Source organism: Oncorhynchus keta, unplaced genomic scaffold (genome assembly GCF_023373465.1).
Source record: "Oncorhynchus keta strain PuntledgeMale-10-30-2019 unplaced genomic scaffold, Oket_V2 Un_scaffold_275_pilon_pilon, whole genome shotgun sequence".
NCBI lineage: Eukaryota > Metazoa > Chordata > Actinopteri > Salmoniformes > Salmonidae > Oncorhynchus > Oncorhynchus keta.
Window position 1 is genome coordinate 386133 of NW_026290897.1, and position 25241 is coordinate 411373.

Below are 25241 nucleotides of genomic sequence, written 5' to 3' on the forward strand. Positions count from 1 at the left end.
ACAACAGATTTGTACCTTGTCAGCTCGGGGGTTTGAACTCGCAACCTTCCGGTTACTAGTCCAACGCTCTAACCACTAGGCTACGCTGCCGCCCCATAGGGTGGAGTGAATTGGCATTGGGTCGGAGAGGAAAATGTGATGTTTTACAGCTAATTTACAAAAATTCTACACATTTTACCAAAATTACAAAATTAATGGGGGCCCCCCAGCCGGTAATTTAACCATGAATAATTACGTTTAGATGGCCGCTAGACTAACTTACCAATCGAAAAGAAATTAGCTGTCATGGGCTAATTGAGTGACTATCAGTGACTGACATAAGAGAAAAACTGCTGATGCACAGCCACATTTCGAAATTGCACCTTGTGTATTCTACGATTCTAACTTGTAAACAGTAAGTTTTTTGTGGAAATATATCAGAGGGCCTTCAAATGTTGCCCATCCCTGATATAGCCTATCATATGACTTATTATGTAAGGTTTGTTATCAAAACTGGCAAATTGTGAGGAGGAATCATTTATATTAAAAGTTGCACTAGCCTACTTCTGCAAATGTAGATAAATACACTGGTTATGATGTAGTGTAAATGTCTGCAGAAAACCTCAATGGAAGTCCACTGAAAGCAAGTGAAATATATTCAGGTCTTCAATCTAATCCAGTCAGTCTCTCAAAGAAGACTTACTCAACAGTAATCATTTCAAATGTATGTTGAGGATGTAGGCTACTAACAATGTTTTGAATATAAATCTGTAACCTTTTTATTGAACAGTCCCAAAACTTCCATCCCTGGCTGTGAGATATTTGTCCACACAGTGACCGTGCTGTGGGGTTATGGAATAACAAGGAGCTCCATGCATTATTAATGAAAGCTCCGCAGCGAATCTGTTCAGAATAATATTAGCCATTTCCCTCCACCTCATTACTGTGTTTTTAAGCATGGTGTTTGGTCGCCATGGACACCCCACTCAACATTTTCTCTCATTCCTTCCCCCCCACCTCCCTCCCATTGAGATTCAGGTCATGGACGGCACTTGCTGTTTTTCATTTTCATTTCATCATAAGCGCTTTTAGACTGTTGCCAGAGCTTATTTGCAGTTTTCCTGCGGACCTCTTCACTACTGCCTTCTGACAGGACAGATGCTGCAATTAATCACGCCGGACGGAGAAATGGACTCCGTTGCTCCACACAGCGATGAAGAGCCAATCACTACACACTAAGCAGCAGCAGCCAGCCCTCAAAATCCAAATTACAAATGCCTTTTTTCAAACTAACTAATTGAATACAATGCCACAATTTTAAAATGATATAAATCGGTGGTATAAAATATGCATGAGTTTTATTTCACAATATTTTTACAGATTTGGTTAAAAATAAATGTCCCTCCCCCTACATAGTCTAATGGCTTTGCTGCTCATTGTGGATATATGATAATTATTGTTTGCCAGTCTTCCCTCCCCCACTCACTCTCCATGTTGATGTAAGCTCAGAGCCCCCTGATGATAGGCTATCTTAGAAATGAAGTAGTTACTATGTGGTGGTACGAAACGGTTAGTTCCTGGTGAAGAAAGAGTCAGAATCCAAAACATTTGTCAGTGAGAATGAGGACTGTTATTGAGACAAGCACCAGTTACATGCTGACTCTTTCCAGTCTCAACACTGTTTGTTTGACACAGTTACAATGGTTGGTACTCCATGTTGAAATCACACATTTTTCAATATCTAACAATAAGGAGACGTCGCACAAAATTATGGCTAGTATCGTATAATTGATGCAATGTCTCTGGTTGTGTTTTCATTTAAGCTCAAATGTTAAATTAAATGTCCTATTAACAGCTGAAAAACAAGTAGGATATTCATACTGAAATGTATTTATTCTATGCACAGTTTTCAAAAATCAGTTGGATTTTTATCTGTAAGCAAAATACAAACAAATGAATTGCTGCTATTATAACTCATAAAAAAAGTATAAAAGAGCAGAAATGCACTACGTGATATAGCAATCAGGTAATTTTACCAATGTTTTAATTACAGCCTCACATATTAAAACTTTACAACAGGTGATATGAAAAATGTACAACTTTTCTCTTTTCATCATGGATATATCACTTCATCTGGCAAGAAAATACCCTCATTGCCTTTTCAATTGGCTCTGACAGTGCAACAAAGTGTCTGCTACTTCTTCTGTTTACTTTTGATAAGTTTTGTAGTATCAAGGAGTACGTAGTGTAAAAATACATCAATCAATCATGAAACCATCAACCTTGATCGTGGAATTTTTCATTTACCATAAAATATCCCCTTTATCACACCAAATAAAAACATAATTTAATTGGTAAACATCTGGAGGTAAAAACAAATACATAAAAGGAGGATTTTTTGGAGTGCCAGTTTTACACACACTTTTTGAGCAAATGGGTATTTTAGTGGAAAGAGGAGGTCCCCAACTCTACAAAACACTTACAGCAGGTCACATTTACAGTTTGATGACATAAATGATCTTATGGCAGTTTATGTCTCTGTCTGTCCATTCTTCCATTCCTCCATCCAGCAACCCCCACAATCACCCATCCCCAAGACATTTTTCAGTTCCCTTTTTCCTTAAGATATTGTCTCTTGCCTTCATGCCATAGGATGAATGCGCTCAAATATCACATTGGCCTGAAATGCATGATGGTTTAATGGAGAGTTTCCCTTAGGCAATTTGTTAAACAGTTACATCTGCAGGAATGTAGGGCAAGAGAAAAATGGGGAAAATGTAGAAAGTCTCATAATATAATGGCCAGTGTGGAAACAAGTTTAATGTGTGGATTACTGGTCTCCAGTATGGTACCTGTAAGTCATTCAGTTCAGGTGTTCTTCTCTGGGAGAGGTTAGAGCTGCAAAAAAATGCCTGTTGAAATCCATTCAATGTGTCCAGTAGTTGAGCTGAACGGACAACTTTGACCTCATAAATAAAGCTCTATCGTTAAATAAAAACAGGGCATTCCTTCCCCTGTGTGAGTCAGGTATACCAGTTTTTTCACAAATGTGCCCAAAGTCAGTTTTGAATTGACTATTGAGCGGAGAAGGACAAGAAAACAAACAATAAACAATCAATGGGCATTTGCCTACCGACTTATCCTCATAGCGCAGCCTATTTTATAGACAAAATCCAGCTAAGGTATCTGCCCCTTTACACGTCTACGTAGGTATTCATATCCGTCTATAACAATGGACAAGTTCTTTGTAAAACATTCTAATTCTTACACACTTCTTAAGTGTAACTTAGAAAAGCAATGTGGAAATTATGCTTTTATTTCTATTCCTCTTCTTTGAGATAAGATAGATATCTTCCATTCATTTGGCTCAGTAGATGGAGACCTGGGACAGAACCTGGGCGTGGGCCTGGATCTGGGAGGGGTGTGGCTGCTGGGGGGCGGGTTGGGGACTGCCCATGGAGGCGGAGCCCCCCACTGATTGAGGCGTGCTGGGTGAGTGCTGTGGTGGGGAACACTGGGACTGGTGCTGTTGCTGCTGTTGTTGGAGATGCTGCTGCATCTGCTGCTGGTGGAGCTGCTGCATCTGCATCTGGTGGAGTTGCAGCTGCTGTTGTTGCATGTCATGCCTCTGCTGCTGATGCTGCTGCTGCTGTTGTTGTTGTTGTTGCTGTTGCTGCTGCTGTTGCTGGATGTTGTGTTGCTGCAACTGCTGCTGGAGGTGGTGTTGGAAATGCTGATGCTGCATCTGCTGCTGGATCTGCTGGTGGTGCATCTGCTGCTGCTGCATCTGGTGGTGCTGCAGGTGTTGCTGCATCTGCTGCTGCTGTGTCTGCTGCTGCTGCAGCTGCTGCATGTGCCCCCCCACGCCACCCTGCATGGTAGGGCTCATCTGGGACACGGCCGTGGGCTGGGCCCCGGCAACCATGGCCCCTCCTCCACCACCTCCACCCATCTGGTTCAGCAGCTGGGATGGCACACCGTTGGTCATGTTCTGGTGCTGCACCGTCACCGAGGTCACAATCTGGTTGCCCCCCATCCTCATCTGCAGCGGCTTGGGGGCGATGGCCCGTGGCATGCCGTTCTGGAGAGCCTGGGCCATGGAGGACATAGAGGACATGGACGGGTGCTGGGAGAGTGGGGAAGGCAGCATCAGACCTGGGGACAGGCTGGTGGAGGCCAGGGTCTGCTGGACTGAACGGATGGTCTGAGCCTCTGCTGATTCCTGGGCAGCCTGGAAGCGAAACAACAGCATGTTAGATACAGACTAGGAATGGACACTAGACTTACTCACTAAACAAATATGTTTATTTCGACAATAGCCTGAGGTAACAAGGTAAAGCTATAAAGACTTACTTTTCTAAGATTGTAATCTTGAAAAGATTCAGGATGTTGATGCAGTTCGTGCAGGAAGATTTGAATATCTACAGTTGAAGTCGGAAGTTTACATACACCTTAGCCAAATACATTTAAACTCAGTTTTTCACAATTCAATCCTAGTAAAAATTCCCTGTCTTAGGTCAATTAGGATCACCACTTTATTTTAAGAATGTCCGATGTCAGAATAATAGTAGAGAGAATTATTTATTTCAGCTTTTATTTATTTCATCACATTCCCAGTGGGTAAGAAATGTACATACACTCAATTAGTATTTGGTAGCATTGCCTTTAAATTGTTTAACTTGGGTCAAACGTTTTGGGTAGCCTTCCACAAGCTTCCCACAATAAGTTAGGTGAATTTTGACCCATTCCTCCTGACATAGCTGGTTTAACTGAGTCAGGTTTGTAGTCCTCCTTGCTCGTACATGCTTTTTCAGTTATGCCCACACATTTTCTATAGAATTGAGGTCAGGGCTTTTTTGCCACTACTTTGGAAGTAATGCTTGGGGGTCATTGTCCATTTGGAAGACCCATTTGCGACCAAGCTTTAACCTCCTGACTGATGTCCGGAGATAATTTTAATTTCTCATGATGACATCTATTTTGTGAAGTGCACCAGTCTCTCCTGCAGCAAAGCACCCCCACAACATGATTCTGCCACCCCATGCTTCACAGTTGGGATGGTGTTCTTCGCCTTGCAAGCATCCCCCTTTTTCCTCCAAACATAACGATGGTCATTGTGGTCAAACAGTTATATTTTTTGCTTCATCAGACCAGAGGACATTTCTCCAAAAAATACGATCTTTGTCCCCATGTGCAGTTGCAAACCGTAGTCTGTCTTTTTAATGGCGTTTTTTTGAGCAGTGGCTTCTTCTTTTCTGAGCGGCCTTTCTGGTTATGTCGATATAGGACTCGGTTTACTGTGGACATAGATACTGTTGTACCTGTTTCCTCCAGCATCTTCACAAGGTCCTTTGATGTTGTTCTGGGATTGATTTGCACTTTTCGCACCAAAGTACGTTTATCTCTAGGAGACAGAACGCGTCTCCTTCCTGAGCGGTATGATGGCTGCGTGGTCCCATGGTGTTCATACGTGCGTACTATTGTTTGTACAGATGAATGTGGTACCTTCAGGCATTTGGAAATTGCTGAGTTCTGACCCACTGGAATTGTAATACAGTGAATTATAAGTGAAATAATCTGTCTGTAAACAATTGTTGGAAAAATGACTTGTGTCATGCACAAAGTAGATGTCCTGACCGACTTGCCAAAACTATAGTTTGTTAACAAGAAATATGTGGAGTGGTTGAAAAACGAGTTTTAATGACTCCAACCTAAGTGTATGTAAACCTCCGACTTCAACTGTAAGTTTACTACTTATCACAATGAAATTCAAATCAAATCAATGTTTATTTGTCACATGCACAGGATACTGCATGTATAAATGGTACAGTGAAATGCAGCCTTGCAAGTGCTCCTCAACAATGCAGTACAAATATCAATAATAATCAAGTCAAATCAAAAATATAACAGTCAGAAAGTCAGAAATAAAAGTAGGGGTATTGGGCTTCTTTCCAGCAGTTCACACTTCTGTTGGCTGAAAAGTGAAAGCAGTGTCTCACCTTTGAAACCAGGCTGGCGCGGTAGGCAGCGAGGGCTTTTAAATATTCCTTTTTAGCAGCCTCTGTTTTGCTTTTATAGCCCTGTTATGACAAGACGGACAGGAGTGAACGACAGGTGACAAACAAAAGATCACTCTGTAAAGAGATACAACATCTAAATGCAGGCATAGGCAGCACAATATAACTGACTAAACAGCCTTCTACTTTTGATGTCTATATTCATCGATTTATTTCTGTAGCTCTCCACATATTGATTGGGAAAAGAGCGGGCGGGAGAAATTATACAATATGACTTCATGCATCCCCTTAGAGCAATTACTGCTAATTACTGATCATCATGCATTTGCTTCTCAATCAGATATAAAAGTCAAGGGCCCGTATTCACAAAGAATCTCAGAGTAGAAGTGCTCATTCAGGATCTGGTAAGTCTCCCCTGTCCTGTTCATATATAATCATATTCAGTATGATCTAAAAGGCTAAACTGATTCTACATCAACACTCCTAGTCTGATATGCTATGGCTGCGTTTACACAGGTATCCCAATTCAGATTAGTTTTTTATTCCACTAATTGGTCTTTTGACCAATCACATCAGATCGTTTTCAGATTGGTCAAAAAACCAATTGGTGAGAAAAAAAATCAGAATTGGGCTGCATGTGTAAACACAGCCTTTGTGAATGCAGACCCAGTGGTGTAAATGTCATAGTGTAGGATTGCTCTGACAGATAATGATGGATTACCTGCTTCTGTTCCTCTCCCAAGCCATCCCACATGGAGGCCACTATCTTGGAAACCTCTCCGAAGGTGGCGTTGGGGTTTTGACCCTTAATGGCGGCCTGTGTGTCTCTGAAGAACAGGGCGTAGGCTGAAACTGGCTTCTGGGGCTCGTTGGGGTCCTTCTTCTTCTTCTTCTTGGGGGTCTTGGGCTTCTTCCCAGCATCTGGTGCTGGGCGCTTCTCTCCCGCCATTACCTGTTACAAGAAGAGTGATCTGGTTTAGACAGATTAATGTAATTCAATGGTGACATGTTGTAGTGCCAAAGGAATTTTATTTTGTTAAACTAGGCAAGTCAGTTATGAACAAATTCTTATTTACAATGACGGCCTACCCCTGCCAAACCTGGACGACGCTGGGCCAATTGTGCGCCGCCCTATGGGACTCCCAATCACGGCCGGATGTGATGCAGCCTGGATTTAAGCCAGGGACTGCAGTGACGCCTCTTGCACTGAGATGCTGCACCACTCAGGAGCCCAAATGTGGATGTAACACTTTACTAACACAACCACCCTCAACAAATGTATATGAATATCAAGCAGTCACTGTGCTATTCAATCAAGTCTATTTCACACTAAAGTGAGCACAGTCTTAGTGCAACCTTCTTTAAAATGTGTTTTTATTTAAGGCCCTTTCATAGAGTTTTCCTCACTCACCCTATTGTCCTGGTCTTGGTCGTCCTCGTTGATAGAGCTGGAGGGTGAGGGCGTGGCTGACTTGCTGGTTGGTGGTGAGGGCGAAGTATGGGGGATTTTGGGTCCTGTCATGTTCAGGCCCAGCTGGGCGCTGAGCTGGGACTGGTTGATGGTGGTCAGCTGGTTCCGGGACATCATACCATTGGGGTTGTTCATGCTTATGATGGATCTCATGACCATGGCGGGGTTAGGGGGGTACTGGCGGAGGTGGCCCTGCATGTTCTGAATCAGAGGAGAAAGAGGGAAACGTCAGTAAATATGACAGCATCTTTTAAGAGACTGTACTGTATCTGTAGCCTGGTACCATATCTGTTTGTGCTATATAGCCATTTGTTTGGCATCACAACCAATTAGGACTTGGCTATACAGCACAAACAGATATTGGACCAGAGCATAGCAGTAAAATAATCTGGTCATCACATTCTTCCAGACTGTCACATGGCCACAATGCATCACATAACATAACACATGGTCCTGGGTCTTTAACTTCTCCCATTATCAACTATGATGATTTATCTTGAAACCTGAGTCGCCAGTTTGATCTGCCATTAATAGATGGCTTCACAGCTCAATTGATACGGTTCACAACACTCTATTGTATGGAAATCTGTGGCACAGCTTTGACTGCTCAGACCCTGGTGTATAATGGACTGAGTTAGTACCCTTGAGATGGTTAGGCTACATAACCTCAAATGCCAGGACAAAAACATTTGTATGCACAATGACTACCTCAAAGACATTTTGGATTTAATGCCCATGCAACAAATAAAAATGCTATACATTTCTGTGAAGTCTGACATTTTGAAGGTTATACATTTCCCCTGGCTGGCAGATGGGGGCACAAAACGATACCTCCTCCAGTATGTTTCGAAATTAAATGCTATCTGCTGGCAGGTTTCATAGATCATACTTTAACTGCCAAAGAGTGAAAAAATATTTCTATATAATCAACTCTATAAATCAACTGGCTGAAAGATACGATTGGCATGTCATGGGCATTTTTCTTCCTCTTTTTACCGTTGTGGGTATATCATACCATCTTCACATTTTCTCATATATTTTCCAGATTAAACATTATGGCTTTCAAAAGCTCTTTGTGTAAAGAGAGAGGAAGAGTTAGGTGTTTGCATTGATTGCACAGAGGATGGAATTACACGGCCTGCCATTCTCTCAGAGGGGAGAATGATCAGCGGTTCAGGGAATAGTGAAACATAACCGAACACAACAAACATGTGATTTGTTAGGGAGGTGTGTGTGTGTGTGTGTGTGTGTGTGTGTGTGTGTGTGTGTGTGTGTGTGTGTGTGTGTGTGTGTGTGTGTGTGTGTGTGTGTGTGTGTGTGTGTGTGTGTGTGTGTGTGTGTGTGTGTGTGTGTGTGTGTGTGTTCGTGTGTGTTCATGTGTTCTCCCTGAGTAACATCCATCTGGTATTCAGCAGCAGCACAAACTCCATCTCTCCCAACATCAACACATCATATACCCACACGCCTTGCTTTATTGAACCTTACGAACCCTGTCTTCAAAACAATATTCAAACACCTTCTCAGAACAGAAACATGTTGAATTTACAATCCATTTGTCTCCCATCTTTCTCACATGCCATGTCTACTACTTATCATAAAACAGTACAGTACAATATTTACATAGAAATACTCCACCAGTGACGGAATAGAATACAATTTATATACATATTTTTTCTGATGATGCAAACATGCAAACCATTCAATTCTCTCTTTGAATAAATAGTGAAATAAATCATGCCAACCATTCAATTCGCTCTTTGAATAAATGGTGAAATAAACTTGAGCAATGGGATAGCGATGTAATGTTGACTTACATATCTTCAGTCTGAAACCGTTCCACTTGATGTGTAAGTCTCATTGTCACCTCCAGTCGTGAGCTACAGTAAGTGAATGCTCTCAGAGTGACTCTCTGCTCATTGAGAGCATCACAGATGAAACACACTGAGCTCTTTAGCCATGACTATCTTTGTAACAACATTTCAACACTTCAACACAATATCACAATGATGCAATATCACTTAGAGCAATGACACATCCTGCCATTTGTGTCAAATGTTGAGTTTTCTTCATAACAGCTACGGTCATAGCATTCAAAAATTGTTTGCCTTTCAAAATGTATCTTGTGTTTGCTGGCTTTAGTGATAGCTGGCCTTGTAAATGGGTTTGTGGTGAAATAGCTTACACTAGTGTTACAATAATATCACATAACCCAGCTTGCTAAAAAGACTATAGTTGCATAATATTATAAACTGGACTGGTGGCTATAAATACATCTACGGCTCTTTACAGCTCAGAACTACTTACCTAAAAGAGTGAGTGATTCATGTAATCTATATGAAATATATATATATTTGCTATGTAACTTCAGTGTTAAAAAATGACCATGTATGTAAAATGTGTGTAACATATATGCTGTATGTAACAGACAAGCTGTACAAACAAAGTTTGAAGAGGAGTGAGTGATTATAGAGTAGGCGAACTTACCCTAGCTTAGGCCTAATGTTAACACATCTATATTAACCATACTATCAAAACACCCCTGGATAATACTAGTCCCTGAGAAAGGATATCATCATTTCCAGCTACAGTGGCTGTGATTGTAATGTGTGAATCTGCAACAAGTCTGTTAATTTATGTCCTTCTGTCCTCTCATTTGCATTTTAATTGGAATATTATCTGCATCCCAAATGGCACCCTATTCTTTATATAGTGTATACTTTTAACCAGGGCACAAAGTGCACTATGTAGGGAATAGGGTGACTTTGGGATGCAGATATTGTCTGCAGTCACAGCAGACATCTAAGAAGATAGCTTGATAGTCATCATAAATCTGTAAATAAGTCCTTATCTCAAATGCACAGTGGCCAGATGTGACAAGCCAACCCCTTCTCTTCTCTCCCCTATCAGGCTCCATCCAACTAGTGTGTGTGTGTGTGTGTGTGTGTGTGTGTGTGTGTGTGTGTGTGTGTGTGTGTGTGTGTGTGTGTGTGTGTGTGTGTGTGTGTGTGTGTGTGTGTGTGTGTGTGTGTGTGTGTGTGTGTGTGTGTGTGTGTGTGTGTGTGTGTGTGTGTGTGTGTGTGTGTGTACATGGACATGTGTATCAAACACAAGTAAACCCAGAGTCTATGCAATCTACTCTCCAATCAATCAATCAGTCTCTCAACATCTATGCCTTTTAAAAAACCTCAAGCTCAAGGAGCCAGCAGCAAAATGATACACAGCAAGTTATGTGTACCTGTCAAGCTGTCACAAGCATATTGGCTTGTTTGATAGAAGGTTGTTGGCTTTGACTACACATCCTATCCTCTCCCCTGCACCAAAGGATCCCAAAAACTATGAATAAGATGCAATAAAAAACTAAAACAATAGCCGAGACCCTTCCACAACACACTGGCTAATAAACACAGCAGCTGGACTGAAAATGCAACATTACTCATTCAGAAGTACCAGAGATAAAATCTCAATAGCAGCGATGTCAATGAAAAGAGCCTTGGGTCTGTTCTTGAAGATATTGGAATCAGAATTTGGGGAGGTGGGAAATGTATTACCAGTGGCACTGTGTGAGCCATAACAGGCTGAAAAGAATGTTAACAAGTTCAATTTCCATTCAATCAACGACAGAGGCTCTTGGAAATGTTCCATTGCAGAAGAGGGGTAAAATCATCTATATGGTAATTATAAGGATGAGTCCCCCAGTAACTTTCGCCAGCATGAAAGGTCAGTCCTATTAAAGATAGTTTATCAGTCCTCTGCACATAGTCCTTTACTGTATGTGCTTTTAAACGGGTACATCTTATTTTCTTACTCCTCCCTTTTCGGCTCCCTGCCCGCAGAACCTTGGTGCTTAAGCCAAATGAGAAAAATGGAATTTAGAATGCTGGTAAAGGCTATAATAGCATGAAGAAAAATTGTTTTTCGAAAAATTGTCTCCTCTCTCCTGTCTCTGGCTTTAACAAACCTCACGTTATACTGCTGCGCATATACACAGTCACAGTCCGTCCACTGACTAACCCCTCTCCATCCAACCTCCAAGCCCAAAAACAAATTCTTCCCTTCCACAACCCCATTTTATCTGACCATGAAGGGTTACAAATCCCCTTCTCCCACAATTAATGTCCCCCGTCCCAAAACCCTTCCTTCCCCCATTTCTCCCGGTGCACTGTGGGTATTTAAAAGTTGTTCAACATGATATCATTTCATTTCAAGTGCTGGCTGCCTGAGAAAACTAAATTACAGAATCAATCACACAGAAGGTCAGGTTGAGATTTCATTACAAGTATTGCATGCCTGCATGAATATCTTTTATTTCTGACTGACCCAATATGTCACAACATCTCCACTCTCTGAAATGGATGTACAACTGATGTCAGTGCTACTCAGCTTGGAAGGAAGATAAGAGAGTGTAAAAAAAACATTGTTTCTGCAACAGTGGTCATATTTTCCATTTCAAGACACCGTGGTTTGTGACGGGTCAGAATCTAGGGGATTACATTGATAGACTATCAGGGTGTAATTAACCGTACTGTACATACAGTCAGCTACAAATCCCCAGGTCAGACCCAATTGCATGGCATTTCTGGGTGTTGGCTATAGAGGAAAACAACTGTGGATGAATGTACTAGTCTAGCTGGCTAAATTTGTGTGTGTAATAAGTCATTAGGGTGAACATAGCGCAAATGATGCAGATTATATTCCTACTGACTAGATTTTGACAAATAGTCAATATGTATTCATGTAAATACAATAAACATGCATCTCTGCATCAATTTTGGGCAACAAACCTAGAAAGATACATTTTACTCCATATTCATTTGTACTCAAGTGGGATATTTGGGCTATTTCTAACCCAATTATGAAGATATGACACATAGAAGGGACCTTTTATAGACCGCCATATCCACCCATGCTTTTACTTTCTTACAAGGGAGGAACCACAGGAAAAGTCTAATTCTGTGCAAAGATACAGTAGAGAAGACAAGGAGATTTTCTTGGTAGGTCTTTGCAGTGCATTAGAGAGAGAGAGAGAGAGAGAGAGAGAGAGAGAGAGAGAGAGAGAGAGAGAGAGAGAGAGAGAGAGAGAGAGAGAGAGAGAGAGAGACTCTAAGCTCTAGACTCTAAACTCTACATAAATAGATACCAGTTCCACCTCCAATAGTATTTGGCACTATTGACAGAGACCAAATCAGGAGGACACATGCTGCGAGACACAAATGACAGTCAGAAGCTTGTTAGGAGAGCAGATTAAATAAATAATGACTTGCTTTCTGCCAGCCGTTTCTGACTGTCTGCAGCCCACAGAAATGTACTTCTCTTTGTAGAACCATAGCATTTGTGGCCAATTTGCTAGACATACATGGAGCATTGGGGGAATGGAATTAATGGAACACTTGGCAGAGCAACTACATGGAGGGGGATTTGAAAATGGTACAGGTACATTGTACACCCATTGGTTTGTTTTTTTCTGTCATGATGGTGTAGCGAGAGGCTATCACAGTTACGAATTACCCACTGCCACAGAGCTAAGAGAACAGAGAAAACTATTTGGGGAATATGAAAACTGTGGCTGGTTAGGAAACATACTTACTATGTTTTATTTGCATGGTTTATTTATATGTCCTTGCAGACGTTTCAAATAAGAGATACACAACAGTGTAGTGTACATAATGTTGTCCCCCAATGTCATTCCACTGACAAAATTAACCTAAAATATAATAACACTTTTATAAACACTATATAGTTCATTAAAATAGTTACTTCCCTCAACCCTATTCAAATCTCAAACCAAAGACAATGGCATAGATCAATGTAATTTCCCTGCGTTGTCTCTGTGTTCAGGACTTTTGGGGATCAATCTCAATCCCATATCCAGAACATAATGGAGTTCACGGTCGGTAAGCCTTTCTGTCTGTGGTACAATGTTTGCTGAGTGATAAAGGAGCAGAGCAGTGTGCAACAGTCTCCCAGTGACAATGCCATGAGGCAAAGGAGCAGAAACCGCACATTCTTTCCCTGTAGTTTTAATAGAGTCTCCTTACAATCAGAGACATGAGCCATGCAAATGGTGTTAAAGAGGAATAATGTTGGAGAATCAAATCTAATCCTCCACCAAGTCGTGAGAACAGTCAGGACTGTAATTGTGTCAAGGTTCCGTTTCTTCTCCAGATGTAAAAAAGCTTAACTGACCATGAAATGAAAATTCTTTAGGCAAAAGCCTTCCGGGGCTCGCTTATGCAGCACAGATATTTTAAAAGCTGCAATTATTTTACATGCCAGCAGCATGGAAGGGAGGAAAAAAGGCAATGAAATGTTATAGCGCCTGCCCATATCAGAATGTAAATACATATTCTGTAATATCATACACTGTATGTGATTCACCATATGTGTCTGGTTTAAAAGTGGGGGGTCTGAAATACATTTTTACATGCATAATATGGCTAAAACTATCATGATATTTTTGTTCAATGTGATGATTTTTTTGCAGTTCAGCCCCCAAAAAACACAGCATAAATATCATCATCTCTCAGCAAGTGACATTTCCACGTTTCCTCCTCAATGCATTTCATCCTCAATGGCATTTAAGAATGCTTTTTCTATCAGTTAAAAAAAAAATCTATAACATAGAACTCTATCAACATAAAGAAAGTGATTACTGGGTTCCGGAACCATTCCAGATTCTTTCATCCACACCAATGGACAGGAAGGCTAAGCTGGAGATCCATTCATTGACTCCCTTTCTAAGTACTCACACCGAAAGGTTAATTCTAGTAGCATCGTGATATTTAACCAAATACAAAACCTGGGATTCTGAACTCAAACAAAGCTCTGTCTGTCAGTTGACTGAGTGCATTCAGGCTCTGAACATAACAACATGTAGATAAAGGCATGGAAACACATCATGTGACAGTGGAGGGGACAGGACAGGACAGAATGATGCATCAGCATCTACAGAACAGGGTTTCTGGAACCAACATACGGACCCATGAAACAGTGACACTTTTTGGGGACTCACTTTCACCACTCCCTGTGGGGGAAAAAATACATTGTGCCATCATGCCCATGATCCATTCATTTATTTTCCTATTACAAAGAGGGTTCTTTTGGTAGGCTTTGTTTTTCCTTTATAAACCCAAACAGAATTCAGTATTTACATACTGCGACCATTGTCTCGCTAGCATTGTTATACTATTCCATCCTCCAGCTTTATAAACGGGCCAATTGCTGTGCCAGATGCAGTAACAACTGGAGGTGTGCACTGAGTGCAGTGAAGGTTACTCTATGGCCTAATAAAGGGTAAAGGTATTCTCCAGGTACTCAGATCATACTGTAATGGTCACATGGGCTCTCCTGACCTTTTTCTATTTATATGTTTATATGACAGCACCTTGATCCTGTACCCAAGTGTTGATGCCTGGTACTCTATTTTCTCTGTGCATGAACAAATCCATCAGATTGACACCTTATACCTGCCCTAGCCCTATAATTATTGAAGAGCCTATGCATGTGACTGTAGTATCTATTAAACCCCTCAACCCTAAGTGTTGGTCCAGTCTAGTACTCACCAATGGCAGGCCGTTGATGCTGGAGAGCCCCTCCTGGTCCATGAGGTTGCGTGAGATGGTGATGGAGGGCAGCTCCAGGCTCTGAGGGGGGAACTGGGGGGTGAAGGGTCCCCTGTGCTGGAGCGGGTGCCCCGGGAAGGGGGAGTCCACATCCGATAGGCCCAGGCCAGACTCTGTCTCTGGAGGAGGGGTGATGGGAGGGATCTCAAACTCCTCGTCTCCCAGGCTGGGGGTGTGGAATGTCTAGAGAGCAGATAGGGAGAGGGAATAACATGGTCATATCATTGGATTCATGTTTACGAATTAATACAGATCATGTGTACTGTATAGGAAACTAGTAGTGAAAGTTGGCTGAGCGAGAAAAAGGAAGGAAAAGCACACTGTCACTTCAATGTATGAATTTATGATCAGTGTATGTGTACTGACGCTACCAGCCTAGATACTTTATAGTGACATTTAGCTAAAACTATCTGCAGATGTAGGATCTTAATTTGAGCCAGTTTGTTACAGCAGGAAAATAATCCTGCAGCAACAGGAAATGTGAATTATTTTGTGGATTATAATTCATGGAAATAATAGAAAAATATGCACATCCAATTCATCAGGTGCAGGCCAGAAGAACGTATCAAAGAAAGAATACATTTCCACAACTCTGGAATGATCCCAATGATCATGTTACAATGCAGGAAATTTTAAATGTGTAGTGTATTTGAGGGGTAAAAATTATTCTGAAGTTTGTAATTTCCACTTCAAAATTTCAGAGTAGATTTTTCCTCATGAAAAATGTGTCAACCCCTACAAAAATGTCCATGAATTATAATCAAAGGAAAAAAGGAATATCTGCAACTCTCCTATGCTCCCATGGGGATTTGATCAGACACACAAAACAGACAACGTTTTGATCCGAGTTGGAATCATTCTTATCTCTCAAACCTGCATGAAGCCTTCCTTTCAGGGATGTATTGTTTAAAAGAGGAGAAGTTTGGTGGAGTGGTACTAACACTTGTCTGTAACCATACAGAGATTTAACATTTCTTAAAACCCATTAAAGTTCACTCTGAGCAAAGTAAGGAGGGAAGAGAGAAAAAAAAGCAACTACAAAAAAGTGAAGAAATCATGAGAGAGGAGAGGATACATGATAAAAGCCCCTTAATCTCAGGGATGGAAGATCTTGGGTCTGAAGTGCAAAGAAAATACACGTCACAGAGACATGGGTTTAAAGAAAATATTCTGAGAAATATTACGCTTGGCCAGAAGGGTTTCTCATTGTTCCCCTTGGTTGAACCCTTAAATCTGCTCATCAAACAGTCTAATCCCTCTGCCTGCAGAATTCAAGCTTTTGGACACACTTAATTAGCTTATTTGGATTCTTGGAGATGGTACCAACTGCTCTGTTCACCTACTGCTGGTCTTGTCTTCATTGGTACATTCCTTAAGCCACTCTGTAAAAGGCCAACATATTCACATAGCGACCCACAATGACCACATGCATATAGGACGCGCCACAATTGGATACAGCCACTACTAGCATGGCAGTCAAATACTCTTTCCTCAATATCAAAGGTCTTAAATCGAGTTGAAAAACATATTTCTGTTAGCTTTAGGTCAGTGTGTTGATGTCAGTGTTAATACACTTTTTACCAGGGCAAGCTTAGAGGGGAGGCAGAACAGAAGTGCATCAGCCTCTCTCTCTCTCTCTCTTTTTCTAGAACAGGCAATGAAAAAACCCAAGGCAGTGGCAGCAGAGGGAATATGCCAGCCTAGTCCTTGATTAGAGAGTAGTAATATTTCTGTTGCTTGCTTTAGCACACAGACACTTGAAACTAATTCATTGCCTACTCAGGGCAGCTGTCTCTGATGAATTCCAGAGGCAGAGACGGCTAATAGAGTTGTATTTTCCTGTTCCCTTAGTTTCAGACAACTTTTAAACTTTCTGATGCTTGTTTCACAGCAGTTCAATCAGTTATCCTTTCTGAAGGAGCCACTGCATGTTCATCACAGCTCTGGACTCTGGCTTAAGGCTTCCTCATGCTCCGGGTTTGGAGGGCACCTAGCAGGACTCGGCTAGGCGCACCAAACTAGTGTGCTCGCATACCTTCGACCTTCGCTTGAAAAGACCTTCACTTGAAAAATGTTAAAAAAATACCAATATTACTAGTTGAGATGCCGTAGCCAGTATATAATTCCTCAAAATGAAAGACTAATCTAAGATAACAACGACAAAAAAATTGGTCATTCATTTTGATGTTTTTGCCAAGGAGATCTTCGTCGCACAATTTTACGTCTAACTAGGATGTTGGGTTTAGTATTTCTCAAGTTAAAAAATTTGCATGAAAACGAGTTGTCTATCGTTGAATGACAACAAACATGTCCTTGAACAATCCCTACTGTTGACCAATTACAGACGAAGGGGCACAGATTCAGCTTGCCTTGAGAAAAAAATATTGTGTGCATGAACAGACGAAAAAACTCTTGCCGAAGGCCAAAACAAACAAAAATGTCACAAAATGTCATCATAATATATGCATGAACTGTTTCAGTTGGGAAGCAAACGGACACTTTTATACTGTCTTAGAAAAAAGGGTTCCAAAAGGGTTATTTGGCTGTCCCCATAGGATAACCCTTTTTGGTTCCACATAGAACCCTTTTGGGTTCCATGTAGAACCCTCTGTGGAAAAGGTCCTACATAGAACCCAAAATAGTTTCACCTGTATTCAAAATGGGTTCTCCTATGGAGACAGCCAAGGAACCATTTTGGAACCCTTTTTTCAAAAGGGGTTCTTAAAAGAGTTCTCCTATAGGAACAGCCAAAGAACCATTTAAGGTTCGAGATGTATATTTTTTCTAAGAGTGTAGAGGAGAGCAGGATAAATGACAGAAAGCTTTAAACAAACCATTTACTGTGCTCTACTCTACTACTGCCATCTTATTTCATGTTAACGTCACTGAAAAAACACTGGAACCTGTTTTGTCTCCATGCCTAACAATGAAAACACAAAGTGTTTAAAACATAAATAGTGTAAAAAGGGAACTGTCATGACTCAACGGTGTAGAGCTACAGCCAGGGCCATATGGCAGTGATCAGGAGAGAACATCATCATCACAGGCTTCATTACCAATCTGAACCAGTCATTAGAGAAGAATGATGTGCAGTAAAAAGGGCCTCTCTGTTTGTTTGGCTGGTTTCACAGGCCTCAGAAGGATACTTTAGGGGAGGAAAAAAGGACATCACCATTACATTCATTTGTATTACTCTCGGACCTTTTCATATGGGTACAACTTGCCAAGATCTGTGTGGAAGAAGCTAAACCAGGACAGTGAACAGAGCTGGATAGGGATGTTGGACCGTAGCCTGATGCATTGTGGCTTGAATTATAGTGGCAAGCAGGATGAGGTTTGAGACAGCCTTCCCTTAGACGAAGATGAGCAAAGGTAAGTTCCATTTTTATAGTAAAACAGAGCAAATGTGACTGTGACCTTTAAGATAAACAGACCTGCCCCTGGCAGGAATAGAGGAATGCTTTTTTCCTAGATTCTGCTAAATAGTGTAACGGAGGGAGGGAGCGAGGGAAGGAGGAAGGGAGGGAGAGAGGAAGTGAGATCGCTATCAAAGACTGTGGTTGTGTTCCTCGTCTCCCGTCCTTAATGATGATCCAAATTAACATCTGCACGAGTTGGGAGCTGAAAATTGAGACATGAAGTTAGCTAAGGCTCATCTGGGGTACGGAGGGAGTGTGTCAGCTGTCAGTGCAGCGCAGGCCCCTATTCTTATAGCCTTTAGCCGTACCCTTATCCTACTTCTCCTTTGTTCCTCTGGTGATGTAGAGGTTAATCCAGGACCTGCAGTGCCTAGCCCCACTCCTACTCCCCAGGTGCTCTCATTTGCTGACTTGTGTAAGCGTAAAAGCCTTGGTTTCATGCATGTTAACATTAGAAGTCTACTCCCTAAGTTTGCTTTATTCACTGCTTTAGCACTCTGCTAACCCAGATGTCTTAGCCGTGTCTGAATCATGGCTTAGGAAAACCACCAAAAACCATGAAATTTCCATCCCTAACTATAACATTTTCTTACAAGATAGAACTGTCAAAGGGGGTGGTGTTAGCCTGCAGAGTTCTGTCTTACTATCCAGGTCTGTACCCAAACAATTCAAGCTTCTACTTTTAAAAATCCATCTTTCCAGAAACAAGTCTCAAACTGTTGCCGCTTGCTATAGACCACCTTCTGCCCCCAGCTGTGCCCTGGACACAATATGTGAATTGATTGCCCCCTATCTATCCTCAGAGCTCGTGCTGCTAGGTGACCTAAACTGTGACATGCTTAACATCCCGACCATCCTACAATCTAAGCTTGATGCCCTCAATCTCACACAAATGATCAATGAACCCACCAGGTACAACCCCAAATCCGTAAACACGGGCACCCTTATAGATATCATCCTAACCAACTTGCCCTCCAAATACACCTCTGCTGTTTTCAACCAAGATCTCAGCGATCACTGCCTCATTGCCTGCATCCGTAAGGGGTCTGCGGTCAAACGACCACCCCGATCACTGTCAAACGCTCCCTAAAACACTTCAGCGAGCAGGTCTTTCTAATCGACCTGGCCCGGGTATCCTGGAAGGATATTGACCTCATCCCGTCAGTAGAGGATGCCTGGTTATTCTTTAAAAGTGTGTTCCTCACCATCTTAAATAAGCATGCCCCATTCAAAAGATGTAGAACCAGGAACAGATATAGCCCTCAAGACCTGACTCTCAAGACCTGACTGCCCTTGACCAGCACAAAAACATCCTGTGACGTTCTGCATTAGCATCAAACAGCCTCCGTGATATGCAACTTTTAAGGGAAGTTAGGAACAAATATACACAGGCAGTTAAGAAAGCTAAGGCTAGCTTTTTCAAACAGAAATTTTCATCCTGTAGCTCAACATTTGCATCCTGTAGCTCAAAAAGGTTCTGGGACACTGTAAAGTCCATGGAGAATAAGAGCACCTCCTCCCAGCTGCCCACTGCACTGAGGCTAGGAAACACTGTTACCACAGATAAATCCACTATAATTGAGAATTTCAATAAGCATTTTTCTATGGCTGGCCATGCTTTCCACCTGGCTACTCCTACCCCGGTCAACAGCCCTACACTCCCCACAGCACATCGCCCAAACCTCCCCCACTTCTCCTTCACCGAAATCCAGATAGCTGATGTTCTGAAAGAGCTGCAAAATCTGGACCCCTATAAATCAGCCGGGCTCGACAATCTGGACCATCTCTTTCTAAAATGATCTGCCAAAATTGTTGCACCCCTATTACTAGCCTGTTCAACCTCTCTTTCATATCGTCTGAGACTCCCATAGATTGGAAAGCTGCTGCGGTCACCCCCCTCTTCAAAGGGGGAGACACTCTAGACCCAATGCTACAGACCTAAATCTATTCTACCCTGCCTTTCTAAGGTCTTCAAAAGCCAAGTTAACAAACAGATTACCAACCATTTCGAATCCCACCGTACCTTCTCCGCTATGCAATCTGGTTTCAGAGCTGGTCATTGGTGCACCTCAGTCTCGCTCAAGGTCCTAAACAATATCATAACCTCCATCGATAAGAGACATTACTGTGCAGCCGTATTCATCGACCTGGCTAAGGCTTTTGACTCTGTCAATCACAACATTCTTATTGGCAGACTAAACCGCCTTGGTTTCTCAAATGATTTCCTCACCTGGTTCACCAACTTCTTCTCAGATAGAGTTTAGTGTGTCAAATCGAAGGGCCTGTTTTCCGGACCTCTGGCCGTCTCTATGGGGGTGCTACAGGGTTAAATTCTCGGGCCGACTCTCTTCTCTGTATACATCAATGATGTCGCTCTTGCTGCTGATGATTATTTGATCCACCTCTACGCAGATGACACCATTCTGTATACCTCTGGCCCTTCTTTGGACACTGTGTTAACTAACCTCCAGATGAGCTTCAATGCCATACAACTCTCCTTCCGTGGCCTCCAACTGCTCTTAAATGCAAGTAAAACTAAATGCATGCTCTTCAACCGATCGCTGCCCACACCTGCCCGCCCGTCCAGCATCACTACTCTGGTCTAGAGGTAGACCGATTAATCAGAATGGCCGATTAATTTGGGCCGATTTCAAGTTTTCATAACAATCTGTATTTTTTTATATATTTTTTATACCTTTATTTAACTAGGAAAGTCAGTCAAGAACACATTCTTATTTTCAATGATGGCCTAGGAACGGTGGGTTAACTGCCTCGTTCAGGAGCAGAACGACAGATTGTGGGAGCCAATCTTGCAACATTACGGTTAACTAGTCCAAAGCAATAACAATCTGCCTCGCTCTCGTTGCACTCCACAAGGAGACTGCCTATTACGCGAATGCAGTAAGCCAAGGTAAGTTGCTAGCTAGCATTAAGCTTATCTTAGAAAAAACAATCAATCATAATCACTAGTTAACTACACATGGTTGATGATATTACTAGATATAATCTAGTGTGTCCTGCGTTGCATGTAATCTGACTGAACATACAAGCATACAAGTATCTAAGTATCTGACTGAGAGGTGGTAGGCAGAAGCAGGCGCGTAAACATTCATTCAAACAGCACTTTCGTGCGTTTTGCCAGCAGCTCGTCGTTGTGCGTCAAGCATTGCGCTGTTTATGACTTAAAGCCTATCAACTCCCGAGATGAGGCTGGTGTAACCGAACTGAAATGGCTAGCTAGTTAGCTCGTGCTAATAGCGTTTCAAACGTCACTCGCTCTGAGCCTTCTAGTAGTTGTTCCCATTGCTCTGCATGGGTAACACTGCTTTGATGGTGGCTGTTGTCGTTGTGTTGCTGGTTCGAGCCCAGGGAGGAGCGAGGAGAGGGACGGAAGCTATACTGTTACACTGGCAATACTAAAGTGCCTAATAACATCCAATAGTCAAATGTTAATTAAATACAAATGGTATAGAGGGAAATAGTCCTATAATTCCTATAATAACTACAACCTAAAACTTCTTACCTGGGAATATTGAAGACTCATGTTAAAAGGAACCACCGAGCTTTCATATGTTCTCATGTTCTGAGCAAGGAACTGAAACGTTAGCTTTCTTACAAAGCACATATTGCACTTTTACTTTCTTCTCCAAACATTTGGTTTTGCATTATTTAAACCAAATTGAACGTTTCATTATTTACTTGAGGCAAAATTGATTTTATTGATGTATTATATTAAGTTAAAATAAGTGTTCAGTGTTGTTGTAATAAGTGTTCAGTATTGTTGTAATTGCCATTATTACAAATAAAAATAAATAAATTGGCCGATTAATCGGTACCGGCTTTTTTGGCCCTCCAATAATCGGTATCGGTATTGGCGTTGAAAAATCATAATCGGTCGACCTCTACTCTGGACGGTTCAGACTTAGAATGTGTGGACAACTATAAATACCTAGGTGTCTGCTAAGACTGTAAACTCTCCTTCCAGGCTCACATTAAACATCTCCAATCCAAAATGAAATCTAGAATCGGCTTCCTATTCCGCAACAAAGCATCCTTCACTCATGCTGCCAAACATACCCTCGTAAAACTGACTATGCACACACACTTCGGCGATGTCATTTACAAAATAGCCTCCAACACTCTACTCAACAAATTGGATGCAGTCTATCACAGTGCCATCCGTTTTGTCACCAAAGCCCCATATACTACTCACCACTGCGACCTGTACGCTCTCGTTTGCTGGCCCTCGCTTCATACTCATTCGCCAAACCCACTGGCTCCAGGTCAACTACAAGTCTCTGCTAGGTAAAGCCACGCCTTATCTCAGCTCACTGGTCACCATAGCAGCACCCACCCACAGCACGCACTCCAGCAGGTATATCTCACTGGTCACCCCCAAAGCCAATTCTTCCTTCGCCTGCCTCTCCTTCCAGTTCTCTGCTGCCAATGGCTTGAACGAACTGCAAAAATCTCTAAAGCTGGAGACTCTTACCTCCCTCACTAGCTTTAAGCTAGTGGATGACGGATCACCACCTCAAGCTGAACCTCGGCAAGACGGAGCTGCTCTTCCTCCCGGGGAAGGACTGCCCGTTCCATGATCTCGCCATCACGGTTGACAACTCCATTGTGTCCTCCTCCCAGAGCGCTAAGAACCGTGGCGTGATCCTGGACAACACCCTGTCGTTCTCAACTAACATCAAGGCGGTGGCCCGTTCCTGTAGGTTCATGCTCTACAACATCCGCAGAGTACGACCCTGCCTCACACAGGAAGCGGCGCAGGTCCTAATCCAGGCACTTGTCATCTCCCGTCTGGATTACTGCAACTCGCTGTTGGCTGGGCTCCCTGCCTGTGCCATTAAACCCCTACAACTCATCCAGAACGCCGCAGCCCGTCTGGTGTTCAACCTTCCCAAGTTCTCTCACGTCACCCCGCTCCTCCACTCTCTCCACTGGCTTCCAGTTGAAGCTCGCATCCGCTACAAGACCATGGTGCTTGCCTACGGAGCTGTGAGGGGAACGGCACCTCAGTACCTCCAGGCTCTGATCAGGCCCTACACCCAAACAAGGGCACTGCGTTCATCCACCTCTGGCCTGCTCGCCTCCCTACCACTGAGGAAGTACAGTTCCCGCTCAGCCCAGTCAAAACTGTTCGCTGCTCTGGCCCCCAATGGTGGAACAAACTCCCTCACGACGCCAGGACAGCGGAGTCAATCACCACCTTCCGGAGACACCTGAAACCCCACCTCTTTAAGGAATACCTAGGATAGGATAAGTAATCCTTCTCACCCCCCCCCCCTAAAAGATTTAGATGCACTATTGTAAAGTGGCTGTTCCACTGGATGTCATAAGGTGAATGCACCAATTTGTAAGTCGCTCTGGATAAGAGCGTCTGCTAAATGACTTAAATGTAAATGTAAATGTAAATGTAAGCACCAGCTGTCAGAGCAGCTCAGAGATCACTGCACCTGTACATAGCTCATCTCTAAATAACCCATCCAATCTACCTCATCCCCATACTGTATTTATTTACTTATCTTGCTCCTTTGCACCCCAGTATCTCTACTTGCACATTCATCTTCTGCACATTCTACCATTCCAGTGTTTAATTGCTAATTGTAATTACTTCACCACCACGGCCTATTTATTGCCTTACCTCTCTTATCCTACCTCATTTGCACATGCTGTATATAGATTTTTCTACTGTATTATTGATTGTATGTTTGTTTATTCCATGTGTAACTCTGTGTTGTTGTATGTGTCGAACTGCTTTGCTTTATCTTGGCCAGGTCGCAGTTGCAAATGAGAACTTGTTCTCAACTAGCCTACCTGGTTAAATAAAGGTGAAATAAAAAAAATCCTCTGACGGGGAGAGGTGCCAGACTTGAAGTGCCTGTCTGCCTGGCTGGATGGATGGCTGGTGGAGCCCAGAGAGTAACACACTGTTACAGCATTGCAGCATTACTGCCTGGTGTCACTTCACATAAAGCCTGGCTAATTCTGCACCAGGAGCAGTTTAGAGGGGCTTTGATCTCAGATTAAGAGACGCACAATCCACTTCCTTGACATCAGCAGCCTGGTTATCCATTTAAATTGTTATGAAAGCTCAGCACAGCCAAGTGCCAAGCGAACCAGATGCTGGCTTCATGTTTGTGTGTGTGTGTGTGTCCATGTCAGTCACTGTGTGTGTGTGCATTTTGTTTGTGTTATGTGTGCGTGTGTTTGTGTGACGGGTCGTTCCATGGGCAGGTGTAGGGTCCGATGGCATAGGGGGCAGAGCAGGGCTTGTAAGCGGGAGCTGAGGCCAGACCAGATCAATCCAGCATGTGTGGGCAGATGTATAGGGAATCTCCCAGGCAGCCACAGAGCCCCAGTGTTGTATGATGTAATGTGTTAATACACAGGCAGCATTACGTGCATGGTGAAAAGGCCATCAGGTTTATGACAAACACATTGGCTCACTGCTAAAGTGTTGACTATTGGAGCTAACAGGCAAGGATTATGGAAATATTCAGGAAACGCATGAGACATGGTTGCATGGTTGAGTTTCAGATGCTAATGATCTGATGTGTTTCTGTGAACCATCGAGAACTCCAATCTATCTCATATTCCTTCTATCTAGAACATGTATGGTGTTCTCACTCCCAATATCGAAGACAGCAGCAAGAAAAAGCTTTTGAGGCAATATCTCCAGCCTTTCAATAAACTTCTGTAATCCAATTCACTGATGCAATAACCA

The 25241-nt window shown here is 42.5% G+C and overlaps 1 protein-coding gene across 1 annotated transcript in view; it reads right to left on the reverse strand.

Annotated features, from left to right (window-relative positions):
* Window positions 1-1461: 1461 nt before the first annotated feature.
* LOC118393993 (TOX high mobility group box family member 3-like) overlaps window positions 1462-25241 on the reverse strand; it is a 64036-nt gene continuing 40256 nt past the window's right edge. Inside the window, exons 3-7 of the mRNA XM_052515488.1 lie at window positions 15027-15269; window positions 7408-7668; window positions 6718-6948; window positions 5979-6059; window positions 1462-4210 (exon numbers count right to left, since the gene is read on the reverse strand). Coding sequence (XP_052371448.1) covers window positions 3347-4210; window positions 5979-6059; window positions 6718-6948; window positions 7408-7668; window positions 15027-15269 — 1680 coding nt within the window. The 3' untranslated portion in view covers window positions 1462-3346. The remainder of the gene's footprint in view (window positions 4211-5978; window positions 6060-6717; window positions 6949-7407; window positions 7669-15026; window positions 15270-25241) is intronic.